This window comes from Dipteris shenzhenensis, chromosome 30 (assembly GCF_047967505.1).
Source record: "Dipteris shenzhenensis isolate YYH24624 ecotype China chromosome 30, Dip_SZ_1.0, whole genome shotgun sequence".
Lineage (NCBI taxonomy): Eukaryota > Viridiplantae > Streptophyta > Polypodiopsida > Gleicheniales > Dipteridaceae > Dipteris > Dipteris shenzhenensis.
In genome coordinates, this window is record NC_141625.1 from 14,555,979 (window position 1) to 14,579,667 (window position 23,689).

The 23,689-nt window shown below is 44.1% G+C and overlaps 1 protein-coding gene and 1 pseudogene across 2 annotated transcripts; one reads left to right on the forward strand and one right to left on the reverse strand.

The window, feature by feature from the left end:
- Positions 1–2,748: 2,748 nt before the first annotated feature.
- Positions 2,749–14,002, forward strand: LOC147881752 (uncharacterized). 2 transcript variants are annotated; one of them, XM_087401946.1, is made up of 5 exons: positions 2,749–3,402; positions 3,492–3,798; positions 5,153–5,427; positions 12,729–12,943; positions 13,082–14,002. In XM_087401946.1, exons 2-5 carry the CDS (start codon positions 3,513–3,515, stop codon positions 13,653–13,655), a joined length of 1,350 nt encoding a protein of 449 aa, XP_087258072.1. In that variant the 5' UTR covers positions 2,749–3,402; positions 3,492–3,512; the 3' UTR covers positions 13,656–14,002. The 2 variants fall into 2 exon arrangements, with proteins under 2 accessions (XP_087258072.1, XP_087258073.1); XM_087401947.1 differs by lacking the exon at positions 3,492–3,798 and having other exon boundaries at positions 2,751–3,402; positions 13,082–14,000.
- A 2,223-nt stretch (positions 14,003–16,225) lies between these two features.
- On the reverse strand, positions 16,226–17,649 carry LOC147881753 (uncharacterized; annotated as a pseudogene).
- Between the last annotated feature and the right edge of the window lie 6,040 nt (positions 17,650–23,689).

Here is a 23,689-nt window from a genome sequence, read left to right on the forward strand (position 1 = left end):
TGCTTGTAGAGGTCCATTTTGTTTGTGTGAGATGGGATAAGAGAATAGCTCTAGTGGGGTCGAGCATGAGAATCGTAGCTGTTAGTGGGGGGATGCCAAGAAGTTGTAGTCTAGGAGTGTTAAGCGTTGGATGTCAACACTCTGTCACGGAGGTTGAGGCAATAGGACATTCACAGGAGAGCAAAAGTCTTCAACCTAGAGTAGTAGCCTAGCGTTGAAAATTTAGGCAAAGATTTAAGATCAAACGTTGGTATGGCAGAAAATCCCTACTAGTAGAGCAAAATTGGCTTTGTTAGAGTTGTTAAGGGGGACATGTAGAGGCCCTCTAAGAATAATATGTGAGTTGATTGTGGCCCCATGACATCTCATATATATGTGTTGTGTCATCCAAGAGGCATGTCTTCAAGCTTCAGGCACCTTGTTCAGTCGCTCTGTGTGTTTACTTGGTCAGCACTAGAAAGTTTTATGAAACTCTAAAATCTTACGAAGCCATGTGGCACATTCTAAGCCGTTAGATCAAGTGGCCTATTATTAGCTACTTACAATATTCTTAGCAGCTAGCCAAGCATTCTAGTGTTCCCTAGTATTGGGATCTTGGTTTTGTATGTACTTCTATTAAGCAAATCCACCATTTGCACCTTCTTCAACTTGCTCTGCCTTTCTCATTGTTCGTGGAGTTGGATGGTGGACACCGCTAAAATCTAGTGTGTCGAGGTTAGCGGGAGCAATGTCGAGCTGATATTTCACCCACATTGTAGGGTAATAGAACATTCACGTTAATGCTATTTTGAAGGGGGATTTTTATGGTGCACCAACGTGAGAATAGGACAAGTTTTGCTACTCCTAGTATCCCCGTTGTCTCCATCTGCGCTTGCCATTGACCGAAATCCTCCGAATTCTCAGGTTTTCGATGCGTACGCCTAAGAGGCCTTTCCCACGCAGTGTTGCCTTGGCAAATGCCAAGAGTCCCGATAGTCACCGGCTTATCATGGCGTTCCTCCCCACGATTGCAAATCAATGCAAATATGCTAAGTTATCAAACAACTTTTGGCTATTAGCGACTGTGAACATTCGTCTTTTCTTGAAGGAGCCCCGTATTGCCCGAGTGGAGACGGAAAATTTTCGTCTCCAAAGGAGCACCTGCAACGCTAGGATTTGGCAGCGCTAGAAAATCGAGGCTGGACGAGACCTGAACATTTTTAGAGTACGTGGGAACGACGTGTAACATCGCCAGAATCATCGATGTTATGAGACGGAGCTAGAGAGCGAATTTCTCGGAGAATGCGTAGAAATACAGCGTAGGAGAGCATTCCTGCGATGCCCAGCGCAAGGTATGAGACATTTCAGCCTCAAAGATCGGACGTAAGGTGAGAACAGTAGCAACATGTACATTCAATGAACTCCACGGTAGAAGCCACAACATTTTCGGTGAAAGGCGATTGATCGATTGAACTCCACGGTAGAAGCTGCAACATTTTCGGTGAAAGGCGATTGATCGATTGGCTGTAGGAAGTGCGAATTGTACGCTTATTTTCATCAAAATTTTGGATGTTAATGGCACCTCCTAGAACCATGGCGCAAAGAGGGAAAATTCCAATTTGAGGCACGATTGTTTCGCTTGCGTGGGAACGTCCTCTAAGATGGGAATGCTGCAAGTTCACACGTGCGAACTCCCTTTACCACACGTGTTGATCATACTATATTGAGCTTTGAGGCTAACGCCTGGAAATTTTGAAATAGCGCGCAGGAGCCGGCGACGAGGCTGGAAAGCTGAGGTTGGGTTTTTATGGCGAAGGCGACAGACAAGAAATCGGAAGGGACGGGAGGATGGTGTGAGCGCCTTTGATGATGAGGGGTGCCGTAGCGGAAAGAGAACGTATTACGTAAAATTGTAGGAGCTGGCGGCAAGGCTGACAAGAGGGTGGGTTTGTATGACGAAGGCGTGGACTTGCACAGGGGAGGAGCCTGGGGCGGAAGCAAAAGACTGGTGAGCGCCTTTGATGATGAGGTGTGCCGCAGGGAAAAGAGGTTTGAGGTTTTAAACGCCTCAGAATTTTGAAATACCGCGCAGGAGCCGGCGACGACGCTGACCAGTAGAGGGTGGGCGTGGGCTTGCACAATGCACAGACAGGAAATAGGGAGGAAGGAGCAGGCTGCAGAAGCCTGGGAGCAAGCAGTAGACGGAGCACCTTTGGGGATGAAGTGAGCCCCAGCAGAAAGAGCAGCCTGTCGAGTGAGACGAAACGGGACGGAGACGCAGACGGCGGGGCAAAAGTCCCACTCGGTTTACCAATACCAACGGCCCTGAGAGCGTGTGAGGTTGGAATCTGGATGGAGCCCCAAGCGGCGCAGGGGCCTCCGGCAAGCACAGGTTGATTCCACACTGCACAGGCATATCGCCGCAGTTCTGGAGGCAGTGGAAGAAACAAAGCACGAGAGATTTGGCGTGTTGAAGCTGATCGGTTACATCGGTCGTTCTGGAGGCAGCATGAAAATGGTGACGCGGGTTTGATGTGATGATGAGCATTGAGGAGGCAGGGGAAGCAGGTAGGAACGGTGGTGGGTTTGCTAAAAAAGGCGAAGGTGGTTCCGGGAGGCAGCGACCCGCTACCAGTAATTAGAAGCAAAGGGTGAATGCGCCTACTGGCGGCCGCGGGGGGCCAGGTGGCGACGGCAGCAGGTGTTCCTGACGGGGGAGAGGGGAAAGTTCAAGAGGGGCATGGACGGGGTGGGCAGGTGCGCGGGAGTTGGGGCGTGCAGGAGGCAGCGATTCGGGAAGTAACTGGGAAGTTGGAAGAGGCGGAGCCGCGTTAAGTAGAGAACTCGCGAAGCAAGCGGGAGGGGCGGTGGAGAGAGAGCCGTGCAATCAATCGATAGAGGGAAAGAGGGAGAAGTGCAGAGAGGTGAGAGAGAGAGAGAGGGCGCCATAGCCGCAGCAGAGAGGGCGAGCTGCACAGAGAGAGAGAGAGAGAGAGAGAGAGAGAGAGAGAGAGCCACTGCAGAGCAAGGGGCAAGCGAGGCGAGGGGATTGCATACTGTTCGGGACGACGAGCGGCGTGGGAGCAGCCATAGCCACAGAGGCAGAGCAGCAAAAGCAGCAGCTGCACCAGCACCAATGCGGATCATCGTGTGCTGACTTTATTGCGACTCGCGCACGGCGCACAGACAGAGAAAGCGAGAGAGAAAGAGGGACAAAGACAGAAGAAGAAAAAGAAGAAGAAGAAGAAGAAGAAGAGATGATTTAGCAGCGCCATAGCCACAACATCAAGCTCTTGCCATCGCCTTAGCCACAACATCAAGCTCTTCCCAGCGCCATAGCCACAAATTCAAGCGCCATAGCCACAAATTCAAGCTCTTCCCTTCCATCCCCGCATTTTTCCTCGCATCCATCTCTGTTTACAGGTTGGACTTCTCCTCTCCTTCGCAGTTGTTTTCTCCACGGTTTGATTGGAGTTTTTCTGCTCCGCCCACTTTTTGTTTTCATTGACCAGATCACGGCCTTCGACTGCCGTATGGATTCGGAAGACTCTTCTTCTCACGTAGCAGAGAGGAGTAGTGTGCATTGGGCTCCTCTTCGCTCCTGGAATCTTTTCAGCAATAGAGGAGGAGCTGGGTCTCGAGCTCCCGCCCATGAACGTTCGTCGACCCGGACTCCTCACTCCCGGTCTGTGAGGACCTTTCGTGGCGATGAAAGAGCAGGGAGAGGCTTAGAAGGCTCGCGCTCGACTGAGAGAGTGAGAAAGGGAGGGGAGGGCCGAGCGGGGTCGCGGAGAGACGCCCATCAGAGAGTTCGGGAAGGTCAGAGAGCCATTTTTTTGCAGTTTTCATCATCTCTCAAGTCATGTAGGAGCGAGCTCTTCTCTTGCAAATTCTTGATCGCACTTGTTCTATTGCTACGCGTTCGCTATTTGGTTAAGTGCATCTGTTTCTGCAAATTGACTGCCTGTTTTCCATTTCTGGCTGTTTTCCTTTGATCGTTACATTTTTCTGGAGACCGTTAGTCCGCCTTTGCTTGCGGGGATCCTTAGCTAGATTGTCAAAGCAGTGCTACGTCATTAGCTTATCTGTAAGTCAAAGTAGTGCTATATCGTTAGCTTTGTGGTATGGAAGGATCTGCCTGTCTCTCCTCTGTATTAGCCAGGGGATCCTTAGCTAGATCTAGCTTATCTGTAAGTGTCAAAGCAGTTCTACATCATTAGCTTATCTGTAAGTGTCAAAGTAGTGCTATGTCGTTAGCTTTGTGGTATTGAAGGACCTGGCTCTCTCTCCTCTGTATTAGCCAGGGGAAGCCATGTAGGACATAATCTATTATGAAATCACATTGTCTTTAAAACGCGTTCGTTAAGATATTCTTCAGAATATTTTTGTCACTCTGCGTCTGGCTTTGGGCTTCCTGTTCATGTTGTCTATTATATATACAGAATTGAAGGCTTATTTCGATGGGATCAGCAAGTGCCAACGCTGATTTTATTTTTCGTGGATTCTTGACCGTACTTGTCTAGTGCCCAGGTTTGAGACAGTGCTTAGTATCATATTTGTATCGCTTTAGCATTGCACTGTAGTTATATTGGAAGTTCTTGTCGCATGTATCCCACGAGGATTTCATTGTGCTTTGCATCGCCTCAAGATCTGGTTGTTACCTAAATGTTATTTTTGCAAACTAGTTTCTGCAGCCGCCTGCGTTCTAGGTGGAAAATTTCTAGTTTTAGCTCCCAACCCCTGGCCTTTTCATATCTTATTTTTACATTTCAACGTTCCTGTGGACACCTGTTCACTTTTTGGAATCAAGATGCTTATGAAACAATTTGTAGGATACCCTTGAATTTGTACACCCTAATGTGAAGGAATATGTACACCCTGAAATTTGGAACTTTGAATTGAGACTTTTTCATCTTTATCAGCTCCTTGCGCCCATCGCCTGGAAGGTTGTAATGTGTATAATTGATTCTGAAAAGGTGTTGCCGATGAGTTCAGCACTCTGTGTATTAAAGGAAAAAAGATAGAATTATGTATGCTGGTTATGGCTTTATAAACATGCACACCATTGAATGTTTAAAAAGTGTGGTAGACAATTATGTTTGTCGAGATGGATGTTACCCATTGTAGGCTGTCGTTTACTTATGCTTGCTTATTTATTCTCTTCATGTATCAGGTGGCAGACACGGAGGGTTGTTTGTGAACAGTGATTCTTCATCTTTGACAACAGGAACAATGGCAAGTGTCGAGAATACTCGCAGAAGACGTGTTCAAGGGAGAACCTCTGAAATCGTAGACAGTTTATCCTCTGCTCGAAGGAGCAGGCCTAGCACAACAATAGCTCACCATCAGCAGCAGCACCATCACCACCACCACCATGATCATCACCATCACCACTACCACTATCATCATCACTACCATCATTTTCCAAGACAGTCGAGTGGAGACCAGGTAGGGAGTCCTTTTTTGAATGGTGTTTGGGTCAAATTTGATTTAGTTGAATTTGGCATGCTAGGTGTTGAACTTGAACATGGGCCCAAGAGATAGGTTCGGCACATTTCCATGAGGCTTGTTTTCTGAGATTGTTTGTAGTGTCACAATTAGGTTTTTTTAAATATACTAAAAGGATTATTAATTCAAGGGATTGTAGCAAGTTTGCTGCATGTATATGTGTTCTTTATCTATATGTGTGTGTGCTTTCAGAGAGCACATACTAGCATTGTGTTTGATGAAATGGGCTATCAGAATGGCTGAAGAAACCCGATTTGCTTCATCTTTTAAAGTATAAGCAAAAGAATGTGACTTAGATTTAGATGCCCTATCAGCTAGATTTAGATGCTCGTCTGGGAGAGACAAATGAAATCGTTGAGTCTTTACAAGAAGTTCTAGTCTTTGTATTTGTCTATGTAACTATATCCATACATAGATCTACAACCTTCCCTAGTTCCCTATTTCTATAGTTTCACGTGCCACCTAAAGGGATTACTAGCCACATGATCTACCCTCTCCTTGCATCAACCTCTCACACCATATGATTTGAAAATGATGTGTAGGCGAATGTGTTGTTCAAATCATCCTATTTGTTTGATTGATTACACTTAGTCACGTACTCTTTGATGAGGTAGGACCTCCAGAGACTGTAGTCATATGGATTCTAGATTTTGATATATCATACATAGTGTTCACTGTCAAATGATGGAATCATAGATCATAGATCAATAATCAATACTACACCAAAACATCATGATCAAAGGAAGCAGGTACTAGTAACTACACCAAAACATAAAAGGCAAAACATTATAAAGAAAAGGCTGTCAGTGTTAATAACCAATGAGGCTCAAGCCTCAAGGTGCATCTTCATCCTCATCCTCATCATCATCTGCATCAATGCTCGCACCCTTCTCATCCTCCTCCTCCTCCTCATCACTATCATCCTCATCTGCCTCGCCATGGAACTCCAAAAGACTAGAGTTGCGTGAAGCTGCAGCAACATCCATTGTTCCTGTAAGTGTAACAATAGGGGCTGCAATGTCTTCTCCCTCTGTATCTGCTTGCCTCGCTAGCAGTCTATCATCATCCTTCTTCTTGTTAATCATTTCTAGGGTCACTTCTATCTTCTCAAATCCCCTTTTCTTGATTTTGGAAATGAGACGCAAATTAGTATGGATGTATTCTTTGGAAGCAGCCTATTCCTTCTTTTAGTATGGATAAGAGAGAGTGTACTCCAATTCCTCTCACTAGGAGAAGCACATGTATGTGCCTTGCGAGAGCACTCGAAGAGCTTATTGTTGCAAATTTGGTGTGAGCCTCAAATGTCTCCCACCATTTTACTCCTTAGTGCATTTTCTTTCCATCCTTTGCAATCGCACGTGCAAATGTGTTTGACATGGATTTGTAAATATCCAACTCATCACATAAGGTGCCTTGGCTGTTAACATCATACTTGGTGTACCGCTCTGTGGCATCCATCCACCCATCGTGCACCTCCTTGTCACTATCTGGATTTCATCTTGCCAAAATAAAGCACCCAATATAATGGAAGACACCTATTGTGCTTTCACAATGCGTGACACCTTCTTCCTGCAATACTTATCACTGACAACCATGCGGCGCAATCCATTGTATACCCTCTCATCCAACAAGTTTGCTAACATGATAAACATGTAAGCAAACCGTGTTTGTGTTGGCTTCACTAATTCCTTCTTGCTGAATTTTCTATACATTGCTAACACGGTGTGTTTCCGGGTAACAAATGTCACAATCATGTTAGCATGTACCAACATTGGCTTCACCCATGCAAGCTTTCCAATGTCCTCAAACAAGAGGTCAAGGCAATGGCATGTGCATCTAGTATAGAAAATGGACACTCTTCCTCCACCAATTCTCCTGCCCGCACATAGTTAGATGCATTGTCCATACACACCTACACCACATTTTCAGCCCCAACATCAAGAATGGCATCTTTCAGTATCCCAAAGATGTACTCCCTTGACTTATACTCCCCACGTGTGTCCACGGACTTCAAGAAGGCTGAACCAAATATGCATGAGACCATAATATTGATTATAGGTTGGTGCTGAGTGTCAGACCAGCCATCATAAGTTATGGTGCAGCCATATTTTTTCCACTTATCTTGGAATTGTAGCATCTCTTAATCTATGCATACCGCTTCATTAGTTAGCTCGGTTGTGTGCAAAACATTGTGGGATGGAGGCTTGAAGGCAGGCCCAACTTGGCCAATGGCACGAACCAGCTCCAAAAAATAAGGGCTCCTCCCCTTCCAATGAGGAATATCCTCTGCAAAGAAAAAATGACAGAGAGCAATGTATGCATCCTTCTGTGCCTGTGACTCCCATGCCTTGGCCAAGGTTCCCTTTGACATCTTCAACTTCTTTTGCATTGGCTCATATGCATTGCCAGATGCATTTCCACTTATAGTACCACTCACTGAGGCATCTCCCAAATCAGCCACATCTTCAACAAGCTGTTTTGCAGCAGTTTTCAGGGCCGCCTTTGCCTGCAATCTTCGACAAGTATCTTTCACATTTTCAGGAGGAGCGGTATACTTGTCAACCCCCAAGCCTGAGAGCCCAAGAAAATGTGTCCTTATATGGGTCGGTCCTCCATCCCATGAATGAGGGTAGTATTTACATTTACAAGTGTATTGGCCCTTCCCCAAAGGCTTTAAGGCCTCTACAAATTCCCATTCTGATCCTTTTTTGTCTTCCCATTTGCAGATTTGCAAGCTGCAAATTTGCAAAAGAGGGCAAATAAGGCATTGGGCAAAGGAACAATTTCCAAAGAGGGCTTGAAGCCCTTGCAGGCTGCCCTGTTAGATGGCATCAACTAAAGAGAGAGCACTTGCTGCAAAACCGGAAAAAAGAGCAGCCATTGCAATTACCTTGACGCTTGGAGCAGGTAGAGCGTAGAGGCAGGCTGCGGGCTGCAACTGTACGGTGACCACTCACCTCCAAAGCAAGTAGAAGAGGGCAAAGGGCTGCCTAAATAGAGGGCAGCAAGGTGCTGAAGAAGAGGGCAAACTGAAGAAGAGTGAAGGGCTGAGGGGATTCTGGAGTCGGGACTGAAGAAGAGGGCAAAGGGCTGCCTAAATAGGCTCTTGAGAAGAAAGCAAAGGGCTGCCTAAATAGAGGGCAGCAAGGTGCTGAAGAAGAGGGCAAAGGGCTGCCTAAATAGACGGCAGCAAGGTGCTGAAGAAGAGGGCAAACGGCTGCCTAAATAGGCTCTTGAGGCAGCAAGGTCGGTGTGCAAGCAGAGAGTCGGTTCATGGGCGTAGACTGTAGTACGTACGGCCTTTCTTGGGATTTGGGAGCCTTCACAAGGACGTCATACAGATTAGAAAATAGGAGGCAAGTAATAATATAAGGTACGCATCTTGATCCATATATCCCCCCCCCCCCCCCAAAAAAAAAAAAAAAAAAAAGTAACGTACGGACGTCCGTATGTACGGCCGTACGGGTGTACGGAATCCGTACGGGAAAAAGGACTGTACGCGTACGGATGCAACTATGTGCACTGCACATGGGCCTCTATATAGACCTGGCCCAAGCCCACCTGGTTCGGCCAGGTCAGTCAGAAAGAGGGCCAACCAAGGCTGGTCAGTGGAGCCCTACAGGTTGGGATTACAGCAGGGGACCAACCCCTGCTGGTCGGTTTTTTCTGCCCAGGTTTGGGCCTATAAATAGCCCCCTCAATCCCCCTCATTCTCCATCAAGCCTCCACCTATGCCTTGCATCCATGCAGCGTGCTAGGAGAGGAGAGTGCTCAGTTTGTGTCAGACCTTTGCTGTCTTTTGTGCTTAGTTCTGAGCTATGTCATCCCTCATTCTGTGGATGAATACATACTTGAGTTTTCTCTCTGTCTCTCTCGCGCTCTCTCGGGTTTGTGTACGAGTGTGATCGTCTATCGAGTTTACTGAGTGTTGTATGAGCTGTGATCAGAGTGAGAGGGGTGAGAGATTCTATCCTCCTATTTCCAACAATGAGTTTGGGCATGCTCCTGGATTAATCTAGATATATGAACAAAAGAGTGTGAAGCTACAATGTCCATTGATTTATGGAATGTGGTCTACATCTTAAATGCAAGAAACCTTGGATGTTACTGATTTCAGGCATGTTACTGTTTTGAAATCAGGTGGGCGGCTTTCATCATGGCCTGCTAACGCTGAACTGGTGCCTTCCCAATGCTGCTTGACTGTTGCTATAATTGGACTGCTACTGTATGATGGACTGCTGCTGACTTATGCATGCTGAACTGCTGTAAGATGAGTATTAGCATTTCTGGACTTTTTATGACCATTCATTGTGGAGGCAGATGCCAATAGCAAAGGATTTGGAGTTGTTCTAGGGTAAGAGCATGGAGTAATAGATTTTGAGGTCAGAAGAGTTCATAGGAAAGAGTTAACTTGCTGAACTGCTGTAAGATGAGTATTAGCATTTCTGGACTTTTTATGACCATTCATTGTGGAGGCAGATGCCAATAGCAAAGGATTTGGAGTTGTTCTAGGGTAAGAGCATGGAGTAATAGATTTTGAGGTCAGAAGAGTTCATAGGAAAGAGTTAACTTGCTGTGTGTATGACCAAGGAATGTTTGCAATTCCACATCTAGTTAAGAAATGGCATTTCTACTTTATGGGAGGGAATTTAATATCAAGTTGGAGCACATGAGTTAATCGAGTTATAATGTAGCTCAATTTTAAAAATTGCACATGACTCTTAGATTCTCTATTATGCAATCCGACTTATGACCCAAGATGGTTGGCTTGATTGAGGGTGGTTACACACAGCCAAAGGGCACCCCAGAGGTGCCCAACTTGTGGGCAGCCAAGAAAAGTTTTGGAGAGTCTTCAATGGGCAGGGGGGTTACACACCGCCCAAGCAAGAATCTTTATAAAAAGGGAGCAAAATGATCCTGTACTTGAATCTGATTGGTTGAAAAATGGGTGCCCAAACTTGGGCAGCCAGCCCAAGAAATCTCTTATCATGGGCACGAGGTGGCAGCTGACTCAGCTTTTGGACTCCCCTAAATTTTTGCTGTGTGTAAAGGGGGGGGGCGCCGATCCACACCACTGGAGCATCCTGATTGGCTCCCCCCATTTATGATGGGCAGGCACTCTTTGGTGTGCAAAGGGCCTGAGTTTGACATGAATATAAAGGGGAAAAGCAAATGTGGTTGGAGTTGCCTCGTCTAGAAAGTGGGCTTGCACATATCTACTATCTCCACTATTTACCAAGATGGGTACATGGCAGTACATGGCAATTAGGAGCACATGTAGACTTTAAGAGGTAGAACCAAGTTGTTAGAAGTTTGTCTTGAATTTGAGTTGCATAGTGGCTTGTCTTGGGTTGAGGACACATTTTCACTTAGTTTCACACTCACAAGATAAATTGTTGGTGTTGATGGATTGCACTCTTCTCCGAAGGATGGCTCACTAGGTGTTCCAAAGACGTATAATGGCTTTAGAGTTTTTAACGAAAAGATCCACAGAGAGACTAGGTGAAATTTGACTTGAAATCCTTGCCATGATGTCAGAACAAAGTGGTCAATGGCTCATTGCCCATTCCAAAGAGCAGTAGAACATATTTTGCGATGGATTTTATTGTGGGGTTTCCTGTTATAGACAAAGGATTGGACTGCATGTATGTGGTGTTTGACTTGCCTGCTCATTGGATCTCTACTAAAGGAGGCTATTCAGCATCTCAAGTTGCCTTGCAGTTCAGTAACATGTGTTAAAGCATTATGTTTTTCCTAGGGAAATTGTTAGTGACTTGGATGCGAAGTACACAGGTCACGTTCTGCAGGGATTATTTACATCGCGGACACTGTACACATGCCAAGTGTAATATATTATCTTGAGGCAATCTGTTAAGCTGAGGGAAGGTAAACAAATGGGTGGGGGAAATTCAAGGTAGCGCTTTGAGGTCTTGGGATAGAGGGCTTGGACTCACAGAATTGTGTTATGACAATAGTGCCAATCATTGATTGTTGGGATGGGCTGTGTGGATGCAAAGTAGCAGACATTACCATGCAATATCTTGAAGCAAGAGGAGGAAGCTCTTTTTTCAATTGGCCAAGAGCTGCATAATGCTGAAGCCATGCAGAAAAACTGTGTCGATGAGCACAGAAGGTAATAGGCCTTCAAAGAAGGCTATTTGGTGCATTTACAGCGCCACAAGCTGGCACCAAGCTGGCCCACAGGAATTATGGCCCCTAGGGCATAATCTTCAAGGTTTGGGAAATAGCATAGCAGTTGGAGCTACTGCCAACATCCAAAATGCCTGATCTGTTTCATGTATCGTTATTGAAAAAACACGTGGGCTAGAATTTCAGGCTCATTACAGCTGTTATCTTTTGTTTTCTTCTTCCCAGGCAAAATGTACCTTCTATCTAATTTGAAAAACCAATAAAAAGATTCAACTATGCTTCAGGCACTGAGGAAAAAGCTAGCTTCAGATGAGCTGTTAGGGGAATGATTGTGTGAGGAGGGGGATTGACTATTATTTTGAGGGGGTCTGGGAAAACACCATAGCCAGAAACTGTTAAGAATGCTAAAATTGAACCAAAGTGAACTAAGGTCTCTCGCTATTGATGCAGAAATGAACCTGCCATGTGAAGAGCTATCTGGCTGCCACTAGAGAACAGTCCTTGGATTAATTTGTGGGAAGCCACATGGGCCACAGTGGTCAGCAATTAGGGCTGACAGTCAGCCCACACAGGGCTGGCATAAGAGCCGGCCAGTGGGCCAATGGGATGGGGAGGAACAGCACATATGAGCAGCAATGAATCGGACTGGGCCATTTATAGGCTTGGTCTCAGTTCAGCCAGCTAGGTTAAGGTTCGGGTTAGGGTTAGGTTATGAATTCAGCCAATTTGGTACCCATTGGTATGGTCTAGAGGATTGAAGAAGCTGTCTTTACCCGTGGACTGCTAGCCCATCAGTGAAGAATGGTGATTCGTGGCTGCAAAATGACATTCCACCAAGGGTTGTAAAGGGGGAGCTGCTGTAAAATTGTTAAACTCAACTACAAACATCGAAGTCAACACCAAATTGAAGCTAATCTGTAATGAACACCAGGTTGAAGCCACTGCTTGTTACGGTGCTTATGAGTTATACCCTTTAAAGATTTGTATTGATGACTTTATTGCATGATTGAATTGGCATTTTGATTTGTGCAATGTCTTTGTAAGAAGTACATCCTGTTACAAATTTTCATTATATAACGTTTTTTGTCCAGGATCAGGGCATATTGATGTCACCTACCAGCACTTCTACTGCTGCCGAGTCTTTGAGTAGATCTGCTTCAAGGAATGCTGACCAGCAAAGGCTGGCTGCTGTTAACCATAGGATAATGAACAATGTACGTGGGCCAAGTAATCCACGCGAAGCTGCTATGGAAGCAAGAGATCGGCTGGATGAAAGGCTCAGGAGTGCAGCTCTTCTGAGCCACAGGTATGGGTGCATGCCTTTCTGTATACCACCTCTGTTACATCTTTGTGTTTAATAGTCTGCAGTGTGTTTCAAGCTTCATGGCAGTGTTAGGCATCTTTATCTGGCTAACTGGTTATGGCTTTGATTTACTGTCTTCAGGCATAGCAATGTTGGCCTCCCAGGGAACTTTCTCGATGAATTTGGTTTCCTTTTTGATGACGATGAGGATTCTTGGAGTGATGATGATATATGGGAGATTGGTATACGAGATTGGTTGGCCACTTTGGGTTTTGATGAGAGGTGGTCCCCGGATTTCCCCTCATCTTCAGAACAGGTGTCTCGATCCTCTGGTCTGAGCAAAGCTGCTATAAGGCGTCTGCACAAAGAGGTGTTTGTGCCCAGAGGATTGACGAGGGACAAGGAAATTGGGGAAAGTAAGATGGACTCAACTGAACAAGATGACTGTTCTGTTTGTTTAGAACACTTTCTTTCAGGGCAGTTGCTTATATGTCTTCCCTGCAAGCACAAATTTCATCCTGATTGTCTTTCACCATGGTTGGAAAGTCATAGACAATGTCCTTACTGTAGAGCAAAAGTTAGCTGTGAGGGGACGAGTGAAGCTAGCTGTAGCCGCAGTGGCAGTGGCAGGGGCAGTAGTGTTTCTAGTGATGATGATTTTATGCCATTGACGGAAGCAGTTGATTTTGGGCTCTCAAGGTTCAATATTAGGTGATTACAGTCTGCATTGAAGCAATTATTTTACTTTTGTGAATTGTCATCGGTGGAGGTCATGGTTTTATTTGTACTTTTCATTACAGAAGGCAAACAGCTGAAATAGCTCTACATAGAAACTTGAATGCAAATATGACCAAGAATGCTCATTTTTTGGGGTCTGGTATCCTTGTTATGCAGACAAAGGTTCCATGGTTTGAAAGAGTCTTTAAGCAGGTAGATTTTTATATAAGTGTTTTTAAAAGAACAAACTGCAGATCCTGTTCTTGTCAGGTCAGTCCAGTCCAGTCCGTATATGTGCATGAATGGCAAGAAGAGCCTGCACTGTGTTCTGTATTGAACAGTACAATATTCGAATGTACAATCTTGTCTTTTTGACTGATGTAACTCCAGATCATTGGGCGCACAGTGATATACTGTAAAATTGAGTGTTCTTCATATTGCTTGGTGATGTCACATAGCACTGCATTCCTTTGACCACTGCGCGTGCGCATGCATGCACGCACGCATACGTGTGTACACGCTTGCAGGGCTAGAATAGGTTTGAATGTTGTGAAAGACGGGGGGAGACAGGACTGGGGGATTTAGAAACCCACCCTAAAGATGTGAATGGGATAGTGTCTTTGAGACGTTCTTCTTAATGTTTGTTTGGATATCACTTCAGTTGTATCACAGAGATTTTCCTTTCTTGCTAGAATGTCTTTTAAGTCTAAGAAGGGGGAATGTTCAATGCTAAGGATCTCATCTCATCCTAAAGCTCTGGACACCGCATCAAATGGTGAGTTTTACAACAGACGGATGCAATTCATACCACAGGTTTCAAAGATATTCATGCAGCTTTGCTTTCCAAGCTGTGCACATTTTTCTTCCAATTTCTAGAGGGTCTATTGACATGTTTGGAAGACAATGAGGAAGTAAGCAACTGTGCACATGTAACCAGCCTTGGGGAAATCCAAAGGGCAGTGAACAGTTAATAACCAGCAAATATTTAATTTACAACCACTTGGAACTTTCCACGACAAACCAAATCAACTTACAGCACCCCCCCGAGACCTAGATTGCCCTCGTCTTGCACTGGACACTAGATTGGCCCTAATCTGAGTGCCCCTTTTGGTATTTCTCTCTCTTTTATTGAGAAGGCTTGCAAATACAAGAACAGTACCGCAGTGCATCAGCCCATAGACAGCCAACTGAATAATCCAATCATAGGCACTTCTGTCTTGCTATGCAATCACAGAAAAGGCACCTAGTCCAGTGCAACATTTTGTTGGAGCCCTTCCTTTGAACCTGGTTGAGGGTCCTTACTTGGTAGCCTTGATACCCACTAGGGGTGTCTTGGCAGGAGAAGAAGCAGCCCAATTTGTGTTGGTAGCTTTGAATACTCTTTAAGGGAGTCCTAGCAAGAATTAGATTTGGGCCTTTGGGAAGGCATGAACAGAAGGCATGTAGCAAAAACAAATTGATGTGGAGTCTTCTAGCACAAAAGTGAATTTTGTTTTTGATCTTTTGGCAACCTACCAACAGCCCATAGGCTACCTTGGTAGTCAAAAATCAATAAGGTGATGTGATAGAGTAGCCTTGGAGCACTTTCCCAGCTTATGACTTGCCTCTCAATGTTCTTATGTGGTCTAGAAAATAGGCTCGAAAGGAAATTTTGACTTTTTTGCTTGCTTTCCAAGTAGTTAGGCAAACGTGGCTCTTGGAGCTTTTTTTAGCGAAAGGGATTTTTACCCCTCTACAACCTTCAGAGCCTTTGCCTTGGCCCATGGAATTAATTGAATTGAAGTGTCCTTTACAGATTTAATTAGTTTGAGGTCAGGTCAGTCATCGTAAATTTCTAAAATTAGAAATTCATGTCCCCGTGAGACAAACCTTCCTCTTGAAGCACATCAAATGTCCTCATTTGTTGGTTTAAAACAAGGTTAAAAATAAAACAAGGTGGCGATACCACTCTGGCCTTGCTTGGAACCTTCACCTTCGTAACTCACCATCTACTACTGTTGCTCCTGTTGCTCTTCTATTGCTTGTTGTGCAAGGCTAAGGGGATAGGTACTAAGTACTTCCAATAAAAGAACTTGCCAAAACAAATTTAGTAAGATTTGGGTTAGTTCCTATTTGGGTCAAACAAATTTAGTAAGATCTTGGTTAGTTTCTATTTGGGTCAAACATTCCTAACTACATCATTAACCTAAGACCTAACCCTAGTCCCCACTAACTTGGTCAACTTGACCAACTACTCACAAACCCCCACTTTCCCAACCCACCTCCCAAAAATCCACTCATCCCTAAGACCCTTTGCAGGGCCAAAAACTTAAAATACTGAGTGGCAGACTCTACCAATATTACAGATACTTGTTTAGATTTGTGCTTGTTATATCAGAAATGCATAAAGAGCATAGAAAAATAAAAAAACATATCCAAGGGATGGCTCAGTAGAGCTCAAGATAACCAACCATTCCAACTATACAATCAGAAATTGATAGTGACTAGTACACTGATCCAAAAGTCTTGCGACGGTTGCAGATATACCGTCAGCAAGCGGTACCTCGGTTGAGACCGATAGTGTCACCTTTACATATCCAAAGCGCTCTGAACTAAAGGAGTGGATGTGCTACCCCCCTCTTGAGCATTAGGCAATGCTTTAGACACGCTCTCTGCTGAGCTTGAATAAGCCCCTCCAGTTGAAATGCCTCTAGGTAGAGTTGTAACAATTGAGGTGAATTTGCTAGTTCACCCTCCTCCATCCACTTTGTATCAATAGTTGGATAGTTTCTGAACTTAAATAGATAGCGATGGATAACTCTACCTTTTACCTTGTGTTCCTTGTGTGCTAGATCTGTTTTGGAACCAAGATTTCATCCAATTCTTCAACTTCAGGTTGATCTTCAGGAGGCACATCCTCTGGCACCTCTCCCTGAAACAGTTTCAAGAGACTCACATGGAATGCATTGTGAATCTTCCAATGATCCGGTAGCTTCAGCCTGTAAGCTACGTCATTGATCTTTTGCAAAATCTGAAAGGGACCGTAATACCGCATATCGAGCTTAACATACAGCCTATCCTTCCCCTTCTTTTTCGGCGCAAGAGAACCCAATCATTTTCTTTGAATTGCAGCTCACGATGATGACGGTCAGTGGCTCTCTTTTGCTCATCTTGAGATCTCTGGAGAGCGATCTTGATTTTCTTGTAAGCCTCATCTAAGTTTTCCAAAAATTTATCAGCTTCAAAGATTTAATCTTTGGTGTGCGGAATGGACTGAACTTTCCTGTATCCTACGACGATCTCGAAAGAAACCTTTCCAGTATAAGTATGAACCGTTTGTTATAGGCAAACTCAATGAGCAACAAGTATTGCTCCCATTTTTCCTTGTGATCCGAAACATAGCACTTCAAGAGATCAAGGGCGATGCCATTGGCCTCTTCAGATTGCCCGTCAGATTGTGGATGAAATGAGGATGATAAATTCAACGTGGTCCCCATATTTCCAAACAATCCTCGCCAGAATAAGCTTGTCATCCAAGGGTCCCTACTCATAAAGCCCAAAAGTGGTCCTAAAAGCCGTCTTGTGCACATCTTCTAGTCGAATGCGGATTTGATGATACTTGCTCTTGAAATCAATGTGATTGAAAATGGAAGACCCCTCAAGTGTGTCCAAAATATCATCAATCTTGGGAATGGGAAACGTGTTCTTCACTGTGATCTTGTTAAGTGCTCGGTAGTCGATGCACATCCGTGAAGATCCATCCTTCTTCTGCACCAACAGGACGGGGAAAAACTGGGCCAAATCAGTCCTTTTTGAAAGAATTCATTTACCTAGATCAAAATTTCTTCCCATAGGGCTACACTGACCTTGTACGGTGGTATATTCAAAGGACTACTACCTGGCATAATATCTATTGCGTGCTCTTCAAGCCTCTCAGGCGGGAGTTCCCCCGTCAAGGACTTAGAAAAACAATCTTGAAACCGAATCAAAAAATCTGTCTGCTCTTTATCCATACCAGAAAGAGGTGGCTGATCATCTTCTCTCTCTTTTTCTTTTGTAGAAATCAAATACACAGAAATATGCGTTTTCATTATTGAAGTAATTGCATAAGCAGATACAACAGGAATGCACTCTCCTTTGAGTTTTACATCAAGCACATGAGTCTTTCCTCTGTGAGTCAGGGTAACTGTTTTATTGAAAGTATCAACAACAGCCCAAAGATGATAACACCATGGAATGCCCAAAAGTACGTCACAACCATTTAGAGGCATGATGTAAAATTCTTCGGTATCAACATAACTCTGGGTATGAAGAGGTTCCCAATGATTGGAGTGTGATGGATGTACTCAACACTGTAGCAGCCACGTCTGCTTGGATAAGTGAGCCCATCTCCTTAGGGCATATACCCAGCTTTCTTGATAACTCAGGAGAAATAAAATTCGCTTTAGCTTCTGGGTCAAAGAAAAAGCACATTGAGGTGCATTATCACTATGTGTAGGAGAAGGTTTTACTAGGTCTTATTGATCTAGTTTACGTCAGCACAGAGGATCAGGTAGCTGACATATTCACGAAGGCATTGGGTGCAGAGAAGCTGCGCAAGTTTAGAGACCTGCTTGGTGTGCAGGAATCGGGATTGAGCTCGAGGGGGAGTGTTGAGATATCGAGCTCCACTCGTGATATGCCTGGGTGACCGTTGTGCATTTATGTCACGGACTTGTTAGCTGTAGATGCGGTTGGTACACCGCCCATGAATAATAGTTGGATGACAGCTATCCTTATGTACTCTAGTTCGTGGCTCAGTTAGTATGCCACCTTAGTTAGCTGAGTTTGGTTTGAGACCCACAGCCTGGGTTCTTCTATTTTTCTTTGTACTAGAGTTCTTTTGGCTTACACAACTAAGAAGAGGAAAACTATTTTCAGCCTCCACCTTTGTGTGTATTCTCCCATTGTGTATGTGAGAAAGCCGCAAGTGAGACTCCTTCCTTCTCTCCCACTATCTTCACATTCCTTTCTTCTACATAGCAAAACATAATGGTACATTGGACATTAAATCCTGCTTCATTGGAAAGGACTTAGGAGCTCTGCTTGGTGATAGATATAAATGTATAGACCAACAGCTTTGCATTTGGAACTTAGTTCATGCACTGCTGGTTCTGGAAGTGTGGAGAATAGGTAACAATGTTGTGTTTCGGTAGGCGAAGTTTATAGTTGATATGGTTGAGCTAGTAAAGTGTAGTGTCATCAACTTGGTTAGGTATTATGGGAAATCTTATGCTGAATTAGTTGCTATCGTTAAAGCGCTCTCTATGCTTTAGCTTGACTCAGGCTTTCTAGGCCAATGTTTTCTTTCATTGTAATCGGTTTTTTCTTTAATTTAATTTTCTTTCTTATCGGGAAAATTCTTTTTCTGCATTGGCAAGCCTCAAATTCAATTGGTCCAAAATTCCAAACCATGATGACAACACAATGACAAGATGATCGATCCCTGTCTCGCAAAGGGATCGACTATAAATATCGCTACCAATTGCATAAAATGCTGCAATATGGTGCAATGCCACATAAATCCCAGGAAATTGAAGCTCTTGAGATGCCTCACATGATGGTGCCATCATCGGATCTCATCTACCTTGAACAATAATCTCCAAAGCATGTGATCACTCCGAGAGTAGGACAATCAATCAAGCCATAGCTGCAACTATGTTGCTCCATTTAAGCCATACGTAGAGCCTTCAAGGCCTACAAAAAAATCAAAAAACAAATGCAACATCTATACATGCATGCTACATTATAGTGTCATGCCCATTCCAAAGAGAGAAAAAAACATAGGGACGTTGTGCATCATGTAAAGAGAATGAAATGCATGGGTACTGCATCATAGACGCAGAGTGCTCAAGAGGAGGGAGTGAGGGACACTAATTACAACGATTTAACCCCATTGACTTTGCTTTGAACATGTCATGAACAAATATTGCAATGAGGATATTGTAAATAGTCTCTCTCTCTCTCTCACACACACACACACACACACACACACACACACACACACACACACACACACACACACACACACACACACACACACACACGCACGAGCGCGCGCGCACGCACACGTGCATGCGCACGCACACACACACGCACACGCGCACGCGCACACGCACTCGCACGCGCACGTGCACTCGCACGCACACGCACACGCACATGCACTCTCTCTCTCTCTTTTGGTAAAAGTGTCTGCGTGCATGCACACATGCACACACGAACACTCATGCATTCACTAATAATATTAGTTTAAAAAATAGATCCCTATTTCCCTCTATTCTCTATAATCTTAATCCTAAACACAAATAGTACCAAATAGTATACAAGTATGCCTTTTCATAAAGAAACCCATCTTCTTACATGTAAGTGATGAATATGGAAATGGGAAGCCTAATCTAGGTGAATCCCTCGGGATTCCTGGGACACCTAGGTTGTGCCATCTCTCTTCTTCCTACAAAATTCCATTTCGATAAAAAAGGAAGTGTTGATAATTCCGTTTTGATTTGCAAGCAAATTGCTTATCTTTAGTTAGCTCCAATGGGTGTTAGGTCAAAATGGTCAGATATGGGCACTCACATGTGGTGTGGAGTGAAGCGACCTGAGGTTACTCTCAGCATGTTGAATCTTCGAGCTACCCATGAACAAATTGTGAGTGCTCTTACACCTCACCCTAGATGCAACACTATAAAAGATTACTTATGGAATATTGGGAGCAAACACATCCTACTTCTATTAATTTTAAAATAGTGCATAAAATTACCCCTATTGTATTATATTTCTATAAGTTTGAAGAATAAAAAGTACCCCTCATTTTGAACTCTCATGGTATACTTACATTTCCAAGGTAAACCCCTCGAGACTACGCCACCTAGTGACCATAGCCCATGTAAGGCTAGTTCAACACCATCAGAGGCTGATCTTTGTTAAATACCAGAGTACTTCTCACAAACTACACCAGTGGTAGTGTCCCCATAGCAATGCCAAGACATGTATGAGAATCTAAAGTTCAAGAAACTTATAACATTGGAGAGACTTCAATCTATGAGGGACCGGAAAAAACTAGAACAATAAACCTCGCCCTTGAAGGGGAGGAAGAGCAATTGGTAATCATTGGGAAACAGCTCACACAAAAAGATGAAACAAAGCTAAAAGCACAACTAATGGAATACTAAGACTGCCTAGCATGGTCATACAAGGAAATGAAGGGAATTTCACTAGAAGTGGTAGTACACACGGAAGGTGCCCACCCTAAGGTATATGGACCATATAGAACATATCCAAAATATGGCACCATGTGAAGATAGTGGGAGAGAGGGAAGGAGTCTCACTTGCGGCTTTCTCACATACACAATGGGGGAATACACACACAGGTGGAGGCTGAAAACAGTTTTCCTCTTCTTAGTTGTGAAAGCCAAAAGAACTCTAGTACAAAGAAATAGAAGAACCCTATATGTGGGTCTAAAACCAAACTCAACTAACTAAGGTGGCATACTAACTGAGCCACCAACTAGAGTAGATAAGGATAGCTATCATCCAGCTATTATTCGTGGGCGGTGTACCAACCGCATCTGCATCTAACAAGTCGGTGACATAAATGCACAATGGTCACCCTGGCATATCACGAGTGGAGCTCGATATCTCAACACTCCCCCTCGAGCTCAATCCCAATTCTTGCACACCAAGTAGGTCTCTGAACTTGCGCAGCTTCTCTGCGCCCAATGCCTTCATGAATATGTCAGCGACCTGATCCTCTGTGCTGACATAAACTAGATCAATAAGACCTAGTAAAACCTTCTCCCGCACATAGTGATAATGCACCTCAATGTGCTTTGTTCTAGCATGACAGACTGGGTTATTTGCTAAGTGTATCTTGCTCATGTTGTCACAATAAATGACAACTGGCCCATCTGTAGATTGATGCATATCATAAAGTAGCTTATGCAACCAAGCTACCAAACACGCAGCCATTGTTGCACCCCTGTACTCAACCTCTGTGCTCGACAAGGCAACTGTAGGCTGTTTCTTGCTGCTCCAGGTGACTGCAGCGCTCCCAAAAGAGAACACATATCCACTGGTAGATCGTCTATCAGAAGTACTACCAGCCCAATCAACATCAGTGTATTTATGCAACTGTATTTGAACCCCAGCCTCATAAAATAGTCCATACTGCAATGTGGAGTTCACATACCTGAGTATGCGTCTAGGCGCATCCAAATGCGGTTTCCTTGGGGCCTGCATAAACTGACTTACCAATCCAACAGTATAGCTTAAATCTAGCCTGGTAATAGTCATATAAATCAAACTTCCTACTATGCGTTTGTACATAGTAGGGTCTTCTAGAAGCTCACCTGCATCTGTGCTGAGCTTCACATTCTGCTCTAAAGGAACTGAAATAGGCTTACAGCCTGTCATCCCATATTTGGACAGCATGTCCAATCCATACTGCCTCTGCAAGAGTTGTATCCCACTTGGTGATCTAATCACCTCAATGCCCAAGAAATAATGCAGCTCTCCCAAATCCTTCATCTCAAACTTCTGCTTCAATAGCATTTTCACATGAAGGATATCTTCATCACTATCACCTGTGATGATCAAATCATCAACATAAATGACAAGCAGCATAATCCGTTTCTCTGCTTTTCTCACATAGAGTGAGAAATCTGCCTTGGAAATTTGAAATCCAATAGTGACAAGATACTGTCCTATCTTGTCAGACCATGCTCTAGGTGCTTGCTTCAAGCCATACAAGGCTTTCTTCAACTTGCACACAAACTCAGGATGAATAGCATGAACATAACCTGGTGGCTGCTCCATAAAGACCTCTTCTTGCAAATCACCATGCAAGAAGGCATTCTTTACATCCATCTGATGTAAAGACCATCCCTTTGATGCAGCCATAGCAATGACTGCTCTTACAGTTTCCATCCTTGTAACCGGACTGAATGTTTCTTCATAATCAATGCCGTATGTCTGTGCATACCCTTTGACAACTAATCTTGCCTTGTATCTATTCACAGAACCATCTGCATTGTGCTTGATCTTATAAACCCACTTACAGCCAATTGCATTCTTGTCTTTAGGCAAAGGCACCAATTCCCATGTAGCATTTGCTTCCAAGGCATCCATTTCTTCATCCATGGCTTTCTCCCATTTTTCATTTCCCATGGCTTGCTTGAAAGAAGTGGGTTTTGGTTCCTGTATCACTTTGACCATATAGGCATAGTGAATGGCTATAAATCCATCTTATTTCAGCCTATCCACAGGATACATAGCTCTGGTAGACCTGCGCAAAATAGGCTCACTTCCAGGTCTGCTCAAAACATCCCTGGTCTTCCTTACTCCAGGTGTAACAATAGAAGGAATACCCGACTCATCATCAATGCTCTGTTCTGAGCCACTGGATTCACCATCCACATAAGAGTGACCTACATTCACATCAAATATGGGTTGATCTACCTTCTCTTTTCCTTTTCATGATATCTGCGTACCACTATCTGCATTGCTTTGAGGAGATTCTCTTGATCTCAATCTGCCTGTCCATGGCGAAGTATGTGAACCACTGCTAGAGGACACCGCAAGTCCACTGATATTTTGTGATTGCTGCTATGAATTTTGTGCAGCATTACCATTTTGTGCATTGACATCAGTCATCACATTTATAGGTTTATACCAGTTGCTCATCTCATCAAAAACAACATCTCTGCTCACTGTAAACTTACGAGTAGAAGGGTTATAGCATCTATACCCTTTCTGCTGCAGAGAATAACCAATAAAGATGCACTTCTCAGCTTTTGGATCCAACTTGGACCTCAACTCATCTGGCACATGAACATAGGCAATGCAACCAAAAATTTTCAATTGAGAAATGTCTGGTTTCCTACCAGTATACATCTCCTCTGGCGTCATGCCATGTATTGCTACAGTGGGAGTCCTGTTCATTATGTAAACTGCTGTAGCAACTTTTTCAGCCCAATAATAATCTAGTAGATCTTTTTCATTTAGCATGGCCCGAGA